The sequence below is a fragment of the Bison bison genome, unplaced genomic scaffold (assembly GCF_000754665.1).
Source record: "Bison bison bison isolate TAMUID 2011002044 unplaced genomic scaffold, Bison_UMD1.0 scf7180017864084, whole genome shotgun sequence".
Lineage (NCBI taxonomy): Eukaryota > Metazoa > Chordata > Mammalia > Artiodactyla > Bovidae > Bison > Bison bison.
In genome coordinates, this window is record NW_011494656.1 from 2,615,108 (window position 1) to 2,630,365 (window position 15,258).

The following is a 15,258-nucleotide window of genomic DNA, read 5'->3' on the forward strand; positions in this document are numbered from 1 at the left end:
GTTTTGAGGCTGTGTGTAAAATATTCTTCAAATCATTTTAATAGTTCTCTTAAACATATCCTGAGTCCATTTCAAGCTTTCAGTTAATGTATGACAAAAACAAAATTCTGCAAAAAATAGCAATGGGTTACCAAAAAATATTAAAGAGAATATGTTTTGCTTTTGAGCAAAACTTATTCTACATAATTCACAATTCTACAGCTCTTTCTGAGGCTTAAAAAAAAATTTTTGGCCACAGTAGATTGACTGGATATCTATTTTCTGAGATGCTGCTGTGTGTGAAGAGCTGATTCCACAGAGAGCCTGACGTCACCGCTGGGCCCCCTGTCCTCCAATCACATTTTCTCCAGAAGCACGTGTGGGGTATGTGCCATTGGCTGGACAGCGCACTCAGCACTGGACGGGACACAGCTGTCAATAGAATACGTGCTCCGTCTCCCAGAACCCAGAGCACAGGCATGAAACAGACCCATGCAAAGTTCAAAAATATCAGTGGCACAAACAAAAGAGTAACTGCTAGAGAAACTGCACAGAGAGGTCACATCTTGGGTAGGTGTGACCCAAGCTTTCCAAGTCAATGCTTGGTGGGGGTGGTGGTGCATTCAAATTGTATCTTAAGGGAGCAAAATGTCACCAGACAAGGTGTTTGAGATCTTTGGAGTTAGACTTAAAGATTTTAATTCATTTGGTCATTTAAAATATATATATATATCTGATCCAGAGTCCATAACGCATGAGGAGGAAATACTGGTAAGGAGTATCAGGCAGCAATGTGCGGCAGGACACATATGTTACATAAAGAGTTTGATTCCTCTCTTAAGGTCACATTAATGACACATTTTGAAATTCAGACAGTGTCACACCGGGTATTCTTTATAGATTACCCTTTATCCCTCTGGCAAGGCTGAAGTGGAAAGAGAGGAGAGGAAGGATCTTGACCGTGTCACACATTTGAGAGATTAAGTACTGGAACTAGGATTGTTAGCTGATTGTTTTATAGGTGCCTGAACTCTCCAAGGGCTTCTCTGGTAGCTCAGATGATAAAGAATCTGCCTGCAATGCAGGAGATTCAGGTCTGATCCCTGGGTTGAGAGAAGATCCCCTGGAGAAGGGAAGGTCTACCCACTCCAGTATTCTTGCCTGGAGAATTCCATTCACAGAAGGAGGGGAGCTCTCCAAGAAGGCAAAGAGAGGGAAATAGCCTAGGCTGTGAGTTGAGCACTAGCAGGTTCCAGGAAAGATTTTTGATGATGCAAAGTTAAGTCTTCTGGAAAACTGTCTTACTCAGCACCAAAACTTACCTGGTCTCAGCGAATATTTGCTGAATGAAAACAAAACTAACAAAGACCCATACTAAGCTAAAACAGGGAGTTTAATAGACTCTCTGATCAGCACAGTTTTATATTTGATCGGGGAAAGATGGACTCATGATGGAAGCTTATTACGGCAAAGGATAAGAATTCCCCTAAAGGTACATTGAAACGTTCACCTAGTTTAGACCTCATACCAAGAACATGGACAAATGAGATCATCAGTTGGTGTGTATGTTCCAGTGACACTCGGTTTGGAGTTAAACATTAAAAATTCTTTACCCTTGACTTTCTGTAAAACTAATGAAATAAAGCTTGTATAATAGCCTCTAAAGCAAACATTCTATATTTGTGCTATGAAAAACAGGTCTAACTCCAGAAGCCAGTTTGCTAACACCCTTATAGATTCTGACATATGAGCATCTTCAGCAGGATTTACAAAATATTTAAAGCAACCTCTCAAGTATGAAACAAATTCATTACCCAAAATAACCTGACTCAAGTCCTTTTAATACTTCTCTCAGCTCACCCTGTGGATATACACAGAGCTTGATTCCATCTGAAGCTTTCAAGTCACATCAGTGTGCAGACATCAAATAATCACAAAAACAGAACTACTGTTAAAATCTAGGAGTGGAAGACCAAGGAAATTCAGATATTTGGAGGTTTGTAAAAATATTCCTTTGATTTGTCAAAAATAGCGAATGTGCCCACTGGGTAAAGTTGTGATACCTCCATCATTAAAAATTTTAAACACTAAGAATTTGTCCTGAGGACTAGCCAGTCTTAAGGCTAGTTGAACAATTTAGAGGCAAGAAAACAGTTAAGAAGGATCCATGGAGTCAGGTGCCATTATTATTATTATTTTGGATTGATTTCCATTCTGGTGCTCAATGGGACTGTAAGAGGTTGTTGTCTGTAATCACCAATTCTGAAATTTTCAATGACTTGGTGTAAATTTGAAAAGTTAACTCAATTAAAGTCTGATTTTATTAAGGCCCTGTCACTTTGCTTCATCTACTAAACACCAAGGTCATCTATCATTTTTCTATCTAACATATAACTTTGATGTGTTACCACATTTATCAACAGGTATGTACACCTCTCGTATCTTAGATATTCCATTGAGTTTTTAATGAGAGAATGTCAAGTTATTACATGAGCTCTGAGACACTGGGATGTGTTAAAAAAAACAAGTTTATTACACAGTCTGTGGGCTTCTTAGCAGCGGAGTCATGTTTTTCTCTGAATCCCCAGTAGAACCTAACAAAGTGTTCTGTAAAAAGTAGATGAGAAGTAAATGCATGGGATGAACAAATGAAGTTCTTTAGAAACATGGCAGAGGGGAAGACAGTCTTGACTTGGCCACACCTGTATTTATTCTTCTATCAAACCTCTGAACTCAGACCAGTGCCTAGGGCAAGGCCGATGTCTCCTAAACCTTTTTGAATTAAAGGTATTCCTTGACTAAGGATCTAGTCTCCATAGAGTAAAGTCTGTACCTCTTGGAAAAAGTAACCAAGAATATGTAGATGTTGTATGTAAAATCTCCCAAATTTAATATGGATCACCCTCTTGCACGTTCATAGTTAATTCCCCAACAGAGATTCTGCAAATCATTAATACTTATAACTGTCATCATTTTATTTCCTGGTTTCATCTCTGTCAAGTACATTATTAGTAAAATGGCCAAGAGGGGTCAGAAAAAGGGGGTCCAGGAAAAATCAGGAGATTAATCCCGAGTTGAACTTGAGCATAGGAATAAACACGTTTTCATGAGTGCTCAGTGAATGTATGGGTGGATGAGCCATAAACAATTCTGACGTAGAAAGTACCATGAGGATTCTTAAGGGAAATGACATTTTAGATTGATATATTATGAAATAGGGAAAATGACTATTCTGATGAGGTGACTACATTGGTATTTATCTATATTCTAAACACAGATTTCACAAACATAAAATAATATGCTCAGGTACGTGTGTATATTCAAAAGATATTCATAGGAACATAACAATTTAGCCAGGAAGTAGAAAAGAACATGAAGATTTCATATAAACCCCTCACGCAAAACAGGAGTCAAATGGCCTTAAAAACACAGAAGCTGTGTTCAAGGAAAGAGAAAGTGAAAAACCTTATTATCTCCTCCACCCTTCTCAACCTCCAGCATCCGGAAGCGTCTCTCATTTCTCTTTGACTTGAACCCAGAAATGATGGGCAGTAACCCAATGAACTTACTCAGATAAACACAATGATGTTTCTTTTTAAAATAAGCCTTTACTGAATATATCAACAAGGTACTGTATAGTGTAGAGTGAAGCATCTAGTTAACAAAGTGTGCGACGCGGTGGGTCTCAGAGGATGTGTGATGCACGCTCCCACCCGCCTTGCAGCCCCTTGTCAGCGAGGACACACTACACAGAAACCAGGAGCAAATCGGCACGTGGCTCAGACGAAACAAATCATCAGCACTAACGTCGGTGGCTATATACTGGTCCTAGAAGGGGCACACAGTGGCGGTGTCTTCACCTTGCCTCAGAAAGGTTATACATCTTCCATCCCATGGATGTAACTATAAACACCCCAGTGTGTGCGTGTGTGTGTATGCAAGTGTGTGTTACACTAGCTTAAAAATGCCTTGCTTTGTGCTCTTCTGGTGAGTGTGCTGCTAGAAAAACTAAAACTATAGCAAGGGAAGGTGATATTTTGTTATAACAGGATCCCATGTGTACAAAGCTTTCTCCCATAATCAGGGACAAGCACCCCCTTTGTCGGCTCGCTTTTCTCCCCCCACCCCTGGAAGAAATTAGAGAAGGGGGGTAAACTACTGCTCCCTACATGACTTAAAGAAAGTGCATCAAGCAAGGCTGGACAAGACTGATAAAGAAGGAGTTTTGGGGTTTCTTTGTGTATCTCTTCCTCTTTGGGAAGCTCTTTTCTGTTCTGCTTTCCCATGAAGTTGGACAGGTAAATCAGGAACAAAATCATTATGCTCATATTCTAAAGTGAAACACTGTCTCCTTTTCCTAGGGTAGTGAGAAAAATGTTACAAGCAAAGAAGTAATGGAAATTGATGACTTCTAGGTCTAAGGTTGCAATGGATGCTGCAAGTGAGATTAGCTGGCCAAGCCATCTGCTTCCCGTGGACAGCAAGCATATCACCTTGTGTCTGGAATGGATACTTTGCTCACAACATTCGGAATTTGTCCTCCTCAGTGGGGAAGAAGTTCCGATTCCTGTGGAATGACTAGGACCTTTATGATCCAGTAGGAAATGGAGCCATAATATTAGCTATTTTATTCATCCTTTTTACCAGACTGGTCATATTATACCTTTTTTTTTTCTTCTTTTAAATCTCAGGGAAAACATCCGATAAATATTCAGCAAACATCCAGATAACTAGAAACTGCATGATTTCTCACGATAGACTTTTTTCCACTTTTCACACAAGAAAAATAGGAGAACACCCTTTTCTCTCTGCTTCTGCTTGTCCCTTGTGATGAGCTGCTAATGCATTTGACAGTTTGAAGGAAGCTAGGGGCCTCTCCACGTTCAAACACGTCTCCCTAAATAAGTAGGTATCCATGACAACCCTGGATATGAATAATGGTCTGCAATATCTGTATGCTCCCGGTTATGCCTTTTCCTTTTGGAATTTTTTCTGCACAGTAACAGTTACTAGCTCTAAAAGTAGACACATGGTATCTGACATCACCCCCATTGGGTCACACAAGCATCAAGCTCTTTATCAACTGGAAAGCATGGCTTTGTTCATGGTCTTGTCCTGCACCTTCAGTTTTGACTCTTGGTAACCTCAAAATGCATAATACTGATGAGCGCGAGAGAGGTCCAACATAGAGATGATGTATCAGCAAAACATTCCCATGACAAAAGCACCAATCAAAGCAGAATCTGCCACTGACGGTCCTTCAGCGGTTTTCCTGAGACAGGTAAGGCAGTGCAGATTCCATGATGTGCTTTCTATTCTGGTGTGGGTGAGAGTCCCAGGTATGCTACTACAAACAGGAGACCAGTCTTGACTTGAGCAGTCTCTGTCATGTTGTACCCAAGCTTAGAATTAAGCCTCTAACTAGATTCTATCTCTTCAGGAATGCCTTCGAGCAAAGGAACCATTTCAGATCATCCTAATCTTTTCACATGATCAGGTCTCCATCATAGGACTTAAGCTCCAGAGAATTCTGCGAATCTCATAAGACATTATAGAAACCTCTCTAAGCTTGGTCTTCTTGGCTCAAAGCAAAGACATTTGTTTCAGCCGCCACATATCCCACTGGAGGTTATACACACAATACAAATAAATGAGAATGATTGTTTTGTAGATAAAAGGAAAAAAAAAAAACTTCAAAAATCAAAGTACCATCATTTGAACACATAGTTTTATCTACACAGCCAAGGAGAAAAGGACAGTGGAAGGGAATTATCCAGTTAAATACACAAAGCCCCGTGTCATGGTCCTGCATTGCAGATGGCTTACTGCTGCACTAATCGTTTTCACAGACTGTCTTTTCCCTTCACTGTGTGGACCTAGCTTTAAAAAGGCAACAGTCAAAATGAGCTAGCTAATAGACTAAAATGAAAACCAAAGTCACTTTAGAATTAATTCAAATTAATTCATAGTTAATTTCAGCTTGACTGCACAGTTTCGATTCTTGTGTCTGCAACATTATAACTTCAGTTATATTTTCGGCTTATTCTGAGGGACAAGGGAGATTAAAACATACTACTTGGGGATATATTATTAAAGAAAATAAAGCTCTTACTATAAAGAAAAACTTGCATAGCATTTTATACCTAAACTTTTACAAAGAAGACACATCACAGTTCTATTTTGTTAAAAGTAAGAGGGACAGAGAAAGCCAAAGAAACATGACTGTGACGTTAATGTCATAGGTTCCTAAAATAATGACCAGTGATCAAGGAAATATGCAACACAGACTGAAATGCCTAAATCTGATTTTCTAAAGAATTTCCCAAGGGTGTACTTTTTAGATAAGGTGTGTGTGTGATCGATAGCCCTTCTACTTCTAAGGGATGGAAAGGAGGACATTATACATGCTTTCTGAAGACAGACATTGCTTCAGAAAATATCTAGAATTAAGCCTGGACATCCTTCTCTTCTCCATGCCCTCTGCTCAATGCCCTGTGCTGCCAAGATTAGGGGAACAAGCCTTCCCTCCCAGACTTGTTCATTTTTCATCTGTTATCCTGTTAATATAAGATTGATTATTCCTCACAATTCCCAAAGAAGAGGAACATCCACAATTTAAAAGGAATAAATGAAATTTTAAAAAATGGAAGCAGATCAAAGTCAGTTCAAGGTGGAAACACAGTATTGCTTTTTTTAAAAAAAAAATATGATATTTTGCCAGCTTTGATGTGTCCTTACAGGATTATTAGCAGGGAAAATTAGTATACATTTTAAAGTGAGTATGGATATTTTGTGCAACCAAGACTGGCATCCATAATTTTCTTTCAAATTTTTAGCAGAGGGGTGACCAACAAATGTATCATCAACAGCTAATTATGAAAATATACGTGAGGTGATTGGAAGACAAGAATTTCCGAGGGGATAAAGGTATTAATTCAAGCTATTTCAACATGATACTAACAAAGTTAGTTGATATAGAATAATGGGACCACTGATTACATGCTTTTGTCTAAAGGGTATCAATAGTTTTTAAATATCCAGTTTAGTATGTTCCAAACACTGATCCCTTGTTAGTCTAAATATCATGTTGACATAGCTGCAATGAATCTACCCAAATAATTCTCATTATCAAAAATAATTCCATTCAATATAATTCTTCCCATTATTTTGTTAGCCTCTTCTAAAAAAGTATTCTAGAATATATCTCTGTTGAATGTGATTCAACCTGATGTATAATTTGAACAGTAACACTTTTAAAGGGACTTTTCTTGCTGGGGTATCCTACCTGCCCCGAAGATGACTGAAACCAGACTCAGGCTTCTGTTTCACATAGGGCCAGGGGAGCCTGAAGGGTGATTTTTCAAGTTCCCAGTCAGAAAGCCAACCCCTGGATTCAAAGGTTTTTTCAACTCTTGTCTCATTTTCTTGATTCTGCCAAGATGGGTTAACTTCTCTCATAGGAACTGATTTCCTCCAGAGATGCCTTCTGCATTTCCTCCTTTGGGTCAAAACACGGTGACTACCTCCTTTCTTAGATTCTACAAAACTTCACTTTTCTTCCAGAACTGGAAGTATATAAATAGTATGAAGATATCTGGGGTGCATTTCTTGTTTTATGACTATTATCTGCCCTACTCTGATGACTCCACTTTAACCTGCCCTTTTATCTGACCACCAACTCTAGGAAACAAATTTGTTCTGAAGCATCAACAGTAAAGTGGTAAATTGCATCAGGAGGAAGAATCACTCATTCTTTCGCCCTGGCATTGGGTTCTCATTGTACAACCCTGTACAGTACTTCAGCAACTATTTTTTTTTTTTTTAAGATTTAAAAAGCAAAGAGTTACAAAACTGTTTGTAATTAACTTGGAATAGAAAAGATAGCACTTTTTTTTTTAAATCCCATTATATAGTACACCGTATAAATTACAGAGTATTCAAATGCACAAACGCATTTGTGTAACATTTATCAAATGTAACTCGCGTGTCTTTACGTGCACACACGTGCATGTTCTCGAAAGTCTCCATGTCTGTCCACTCGGTAGCACTGGGCCTCTGTCTGTCACGTATGGCAGTGCTCCAGGTCTGGCACGCTGCTGTTGCAGTATCGCATGTTGTTGGGGATATGGCAGTCTGTGTAATTAATGCCCCCATTTGGGGTGTAAATGGGCTGCAGTCTGAAATCTCCTTTAAGGAGCTGATCGTTATTTAAGGAGACGATCTGGAAACTGGTCTCTGTCATCTCCAGGATGGAATTGTCCTTCTTCGTGCCCGCCTCGCAGTAGTCATCTTTCCGCCTGCCTCGGTTGTATTTCCACTTCTGGGAGGTGTAGCGCCCCTTTCTGTGCATGTGCCAGCAAAAGACACTGAGCAGGACCACAAGCACGAATATCACGGCGCCCCCGATCAGGCCCGCCAGCAGAAAAGGGGAGCCCAAGCTGTGGGAAGTCGTCTGTTCGTGGCTGGAAGCCGTGTTGCTGCCATTGTTCACATAGGAGTCATGGGTGGTGGCCTCCGAACAAATGGTGTCTTCTACAGCTCGGTAGTTAAACGCATCCAGGGGCACTAAACAAATCCGATAGGTGGATCTGGGCTCCAGATTTACCAGGCTCAGATGCTGCTTCTCGCCGCTGACGATGCGTTCCTGAACGATGCCCCCCACCAAACTGTGGCCCATTTTCACCCACGTGAGCTTGTAAGCCATCACAGTGAAGAGAGAGAGCCAGCCGACTTGGATGGAGGTGTCATTCACAAAACGGATGGAGAGTTGGATCCGTTCAGAAAGCGGCGGGGTCACCCGTTCTCTGCCGTCCCATTCGGGAATCGTGGGGGGCTTGGATGCTGTGGGACTCAGGGGTGTGTAGCTTCTGCTGGGGACCGGGGCGGAGAATGTGGTGGGCTGAGTCACGGGAGAAGCTGAACTCGGGGCTGGGGTGAGGGGAGGCAGGCCAGGGGTCGTGGTGGGGCAAGACAACAGATTCATATTCAGCTCCCGCACGGCCATGCCCCTGACTTGCTCGGGACCTTGGCACATGAAACCTCGTACGTTGAGCGAGGCAGGGATGTGTCTGAGCCACTCCGTGACCCATTTAATGCTGCAGTCACAAAACCAAGGGTTGTTCCGAGCGGTGAGCTGCTTCAGGTTGGAGAGGTTGTCGAAGACCCCTTGAGTCAACATGCGCAGCTGGTTGTTGGAGATGTCCAGCCGTTCCAGCTTCCGGAGGTTGGAGAAGGCTGTCAAAGGGATGTGGTTGATCTGGTTGTCCTGCAGGTAGAGCCTGACCAGGTGTGTACCCGGGAGGTCAGGAGGCGGGCGGGAGAGCGAGTTCCGGACGATGGAGAATTCCTTGAGCTTGGTGAGGTGGCCGAAGGTGCCCTCGGCGATGCCCTTGTTGGTCAGGAGGTTCCCATCCACGATCAGACGCTCCAAGCTCGTGAGGTTCTGGAAGGCCATGTCTGAGATGACGGCGATGCGGTTCTCATCCACACGCAGCTCCTGCAGGTCCACGGGGAGGCCCACTGGCACACTGCTGAGGTGGTTCTTGGACAGGAACAGCAACTTGAGGCTCAGGGCCTCGCGGAAGGCCCCGTCTTCCACGCCCACGGTGGAGATGGAGTTATCGTCCAGGTGCAGCTCCTCCAGCTTCAGCAGCTGGGCCAGGGCCGCCCGCGAGATGGTCTGAATGTTGTTTTCCTGCAGGTGGAGGACGCGGACGTTCTTGGGGAGGTTCATGGGGAATTCGTCCAGTTGGTTGCCGTAAAGGTAGACGGTGTGCACAGACTGGACGTTGTGCAGTTCTGCAGGAAACCCAGCATTATTAATTTGGTTGTTATGGAGGTAGAGTACAGTGACGCCCTCCGGGATCCCAAGAGGCACTGAGGTCAAGCTTCGCTCGTTACAGTAGACAAAGTTCCTGTCACAGCGACACACACTAGGGCACGCCAGGAATTTTGACACTTGTGAGGAGAGCCCCAGGGAAATGAGAAGCCAAGATTTCAGGAAAAAAGCCCGCTGGCCGGGCCCCTGTGTGGTCTGTAGGCCCATTTCTGAAGTACAGAAATCAAACACAATGCTGTAGGGAAAAGAAAAGTAAAAAAATAAAAAATAGAAACAGATAGCTAAACCAAAATAATTGAACAGGGTTCTCAAGTCCAGAACTCCAACTAGAGGAAATGTCCTGAAGGCCAAGGTCAAAGAATATTCTTGAGGTCTCTGGTCTTCTCAGCCTGTGTTGGCCTCTTTGCTGTTGTCCTCCATGTGCAAAAATATTTCAATAGGAAGAATTTTCCACCCAGGCAACAAGTGAAGCCAAGAGGGGCCCAGCCAGGCCGACAGAACCTCTTCCGTGGTCAGGCAGGTCAGCGTGGATCAGCCCACGAGCTTCTTGGTTAAGCTCAATCTGCAATCTGTTGTAGGAAAGAAGAGAGAAAAGAGTCAGTGAAGGGTAGGCAATGGAATAAGTGCTGATCTGACTGTAGGCTTTTCAAAAATGCTGTGATTGGGACTAAACACCCAGAGGCTAGGAGTTGGCATTAAGTAATGTGTTAAGTAATAGTAATTCACTTGAAAAGGTATTCAAGAAATGAAAATGATTTGTCTTCATCGTCAAAAGAAAATCTTATTGTTGCCTCTCATTATCAATGATCGTGCAGTGAATTTTACATCACAGTCCGCATCTTCTCTCAGAGATCTATTTGCATATCCAAACAGAGGCATAAGAGGCCTGGGGCTGAGTCTGCTGAATCAAGGATGACTATTATAAATGCAACTGGTTACAGTCATATTTCACCATGAAACGACTGACAGAGCAAAAAATACAACTTAAGGGGAAAAATGTGAAACCCTTTTCAGTTACAAACAAATGCAAAATGGAGACTGATAAAGTTCTTTGGAAAGATGCCTTTTTTCATTTGCCATTTTTTAATATAAAACGGAATCAGTACACCTGAAACTAAAACAACACTGTAAATCACTTGTGTTTCAATGAAAAATTATCAAGTAAAAAAGTGACAAACGAAAAAGATGCATCTTTGTAGATAATTTTATCTGTCCCCATTTTGCATTTGGCTTCCCTGCTGGCTCTTACAGTAAAGGGTCCATTCGCAATTCAGGAGACCCGAGTTCTATCCCTGGGTCGGGGAAGATCTCCTGAAGAAGGGAATGGCTACCCACTCCAGTATTCTTGCTTGCACAATACAATGGACAGAGCAGCGTGGTGGGCTACAGTCCATGGGGATGCAAAGAGTTGGACACCACTGAGCGACTAAGCACATGAATACATATCAACTATATATAAAACAGAAATATGCATCCTTTTGATCTGACACTGTGATGAGGCAATTTAAGACGTACAGATGCATGTGTGAAGGCAGAGAGAAGACTTCTTTTTCCCTCCCCTCCCTGCCTCCTCTCATCTCTGTCTGCCTCCCACATAGCTCACACTTGGGTTACCACCCAGAAAGACCAAACTCCAGTCCATGGCACATTTCCACTTTTCCCCTCTTTTGAGACCTCTAGGTACAGATGAGACACACCACTGTGATTCCTTTGAGAGCTGACAAGCTCATGACCAGGAATACATTATTTTTCAACAACGCAACCTTCCTCCCACCTGTGAGTGTTTTCCTGCTTCTAGAAAAGGACTTTCAGCAAACTTTGAAATGACAGGAGACACATTTGGGGAAGTAAAGGCAATCTGAAGATACTGATTAAAGCTTCTTACTCCAGAACTCTTCCATCTATTTGTATACTAGAGAGGTAAAGACATTAATTGAAAGGTGTCAGATTTGATTTCCCTATAAAATAAGCTAACATGACAGGACACGGCAAGCTAGAAGTCACTTAATTCTCACCAATACACAGTAATTGAAACAACTTGCATCTAATGCACAGAGGAACTGTTTGAAATTGTTTCCTTGGCTGTCTTTACACGCATGAGAACTAAGTCGCTTCAGTTGTGTTCAGCTCTTTGCAAGCCCATAGACAGTAGCACGCCAGGTTCCTCTGTCCATGGGATTCTCCAGGCAAGAATACCAGAGTGGGTTGCCATGCCCTCCTCCTGGGGAATCATCCTGATTCAGGGATCGAACTCTCGTGTCTAACGTCTTCTGCATTGTAGGTAGGTTCTTTACTACTAGCACCACTGGGGAAGTCTGCTGTTTATGTTTTTAAACATAGTTAAAAAAGAAAAAAAAAAAAGTAACCTCTACTCAAGTGTCCAGAATGTTAAATTTATTCTACCATTAAAAAGATTGTGAACCATCTAAAAAATGCCTTTGCTGACCAGAAATGGTAATATACATTTTCAGTTGTTCAGAAAACGTTAAAGAAAAAAAGGAGGTTGGTCAAGAGAGTCTCTTTCCAGGCAAAAAGGATGGGTGTGATACTTTATTAAAAATCAGGAATTATTTAATTTGTTAAAAATTACAAATGTATGTTTTGTCACAGGAAACAGGAGCAATCCCCTCTAGCAAAAATCTCCCTATAAGCTTACCGAATAATTTAGGGAAAAAAAAAAAAAAAAACCTAAGGTTAGTGAGGGAAAAGTGAATTCAATGCCATCAGCTTGATGCCATCCCTAGCTTAGGTTTCAAATTATCAAACCATCCCAACATTCCCTCAGGCTGCTACTGAGTGTGGTCTTTGATCCAACAGCATGAACCTGACCTGGGAAGTTGCTGGAAACACAGAGTGTGTGCTTTAGCAAGAGCCTAGGGCTTGCACAATACAATTTGAGGAACACTGTCCTAAACACAACGCCGTCTTACTTAATCATCCAAATGCTTTAATTTATTAAATGTAAAACAAATGCAAGAGTATATCAAGTGACTGATTTGAGAAGAGTAAAAGCCTGAGGCATACTAATCACTTTGGTCCCGGGGAGACGGTCTCAAATTACATCTTATATGTAAATGACATCTTATAAGTAGAGTAGTCCAATGACCAAATATATCACTTGGCTTCGACAGATCCTTGGAAATGTATGTTTGCATCATGGAAGCTAATATCCAGTAGGAGCTGAAAGAGTTATTTGTAATCAGAGGAACAGACTCTCATAAAGCGTGATTTATTTAAGAACAAAAATCTGTTTGGTGCTATTAGCATTTCCTCTTCAAAAAAGGTGGGAAAGTGAGACTAAAAGAATAGAATCTAACACATTTTTGAGGATTCCACAGGAATCTTCCAAGTGTGAAAGTGGTGCACAAGGAACAGAATTTTCAAAGGGAGAAAAAAATAACTTCCCCAGGGCCTTTAAATTCTTATGTAAAAATAATAGATGCTTCTTAACTGCATTTACAAGCTCAGTTTTAAGGTCCTAGAAACAACAAACCAATGTTTCCAGATAGTAGGATTTGTTTAGAAACTTTATCCGTGAATAGCCTCAAGGCACTAATGATTGAAGCATCAACTCACTGGAAAAGACCCTGATACTGGGAAAGATTGAAGGCAAAAGGAGAAGGGGACCACAGAAGATGAGATGGTTGGATGGCATCACTGACTCCATGGACGTGAATTTGAGCAAACTCTGGGAGACACTGCAGGACAGAGGAGCCTGGCGTGCTGCAGTCCGTGGGGTCGCAAAGAGTGGGACATGACTTAGCGACTGAAAAAAAAACCGTGATAATGATTGGGTGCCAACAAAGTATTCAGAAATGGGGCTGGAGGCCATCACTGTGCATCCAAATGGCAAGTATTCCACTTGCTTCAATCGTGTTCTCTGAAAGGGGAAAAAAACACCCTGAAGGCCAACCCTTTGCCCCAGGTCTTGCTCTCTGGCAGGTGTGCTTTACTTATAAGTGGTTCCTGTATAATTACATAAGAAGAGGATGTGGTCCCGAAGAAAGCTCCTAACGGGATTACATGGGGCAAACTGTCACAGTTTATCCCCCTCAACAGGAGAAAAATCTCGTCTGGATCACACTGTGTTGATCAGCTGTGACAAGTTCAATGTTGAATGAAAACAAACTCTGAGGATGTCCTTTGTGCTTCTTGGGGCTCCCACAAAATAACTGTGCATGGGAGACTTGTTCTAATTCTTGGATCGACAACAGTCTATATATTCTGTCAGCCAGTAGACTGTATCTTTGTTCAAATCAGTGCAAGTGTTAAATCGCAGCCACCTAGGCAATAATGATTTTTAAGTCAGGCAGGCTGAAATCTCCATATTTTTAGCTGTAACTCCTATTAAATACTAAGGGGCGAAATCCTTCTTTGGAGAAGTCTGTCTTGGAAATTTTTTAAGAGAAATCCTAAGATAGAGACTCAATTTATAGAGAAAGTAGCACAGTATAGTGGTCAAAAGCATAGTCTCTGAGTCCTCACTCCACCTCTGGTCCCTTACCTGAAAAATGAGGATAAAATAGTTCCTAACTCAACAGCACTGTTGAGAGGATTAAATAGGATAATATTTGTGAAAAGCTGTGTGAGGCCTGACACGTGACAAAGACATAACATATAAAACTGTTATTCTTGGTGTACTTGTTATGATTCATGATATCCAAAGAGGTGGACTCCAAAATGTAGAGTAAAATAAAAATCACCTTTGACCACCCAGGTTCTCCTTACTGACACCTACTCCATGATTTCTCAACATCAGCACTATTCAAATTTTGAGCCAGATAATTCTGCTGTGGAGCTGCTCTGAATGTACAGAGGTGTCTCCAGATATAGGTATGTTCCCTGGGGAGGCAAAATGCCTCCAGTTAAGAACCAGTGACCTACCCCATCTTACAAGTACCTTAAAAGCTTAGTATTTTTATTCTGATGTTATAGAGGAAATTAAAGATGCATTTCTAATAAACTGAGGCTAAACGTACTTCATGCCATGGATACCAAAAAAGCATGGAAACTCAGTATGTTTTTCATCTATTTATTTAGCCAATATATTTGGTGGGGGGCACTGGAATGAGGGTACCTTCATGCAGAACTGATACAGTTTTTGACTTTGTGAGTCTTAAAAATGTAATGAGGGGAGAGCAGTGAATAAGCAGGGAATTATGGTGCTGTGTAAAGGTTTCCAGCCTCAGGGCATCAGGGAACTGTGGTGCCTTGTAAAAAGCTCTGGTCTAGTCCATGGGGTGACAGGAAAAAGACAGCGGCAGGAGGAATGCCTTTGTGAGGATCTGAAGGATTGAAGAAGGCAATGGCACCCCACTCCAGTACTCCTGCCTGGAAAATCCCATGGATGGAGGAGCCTGGTAGGCTGCAGTCCATGGGGTCATTAAGAGTTGGACACGACTGAGAGACTTCACTTTCACTTTTCACTTTCCTGCATTGGA

The 15,258-nt window shown here is 41.8% G+C and overlaps 1 protein-coding gene across 2 annotated transcripts in view; it reads right to left on the reverse strand.

The window, feature by feature from the left end:
- Positions 1-3,567: 3,567 nt before the first annotated feature.
- The window catches only part of FLRT2 (fibronectin leucine rich transmembrane protein 2), a 107,429-nt gene continuing 95,738 nt past the window's right edge, over positions 3,568-15,258 (reverse strand). For both annotated transcript variants that reach the window (XM_010837880.1, XM_010837879.1), the window contains exon 2: positions 3,568-10,386. In XM_010837880.1, the coding sequence (XP_010836182.1) occupies positions 8,042-10,024 (1,983 nt within the window). In that variant the 5' untranslated portion in view covers positions 10,025-10,386 and the 3' untranslated portion in view covers positions 3,568-8,041. The remainder of the gene's footprint in view (positions 10,387-15,258) is intronic.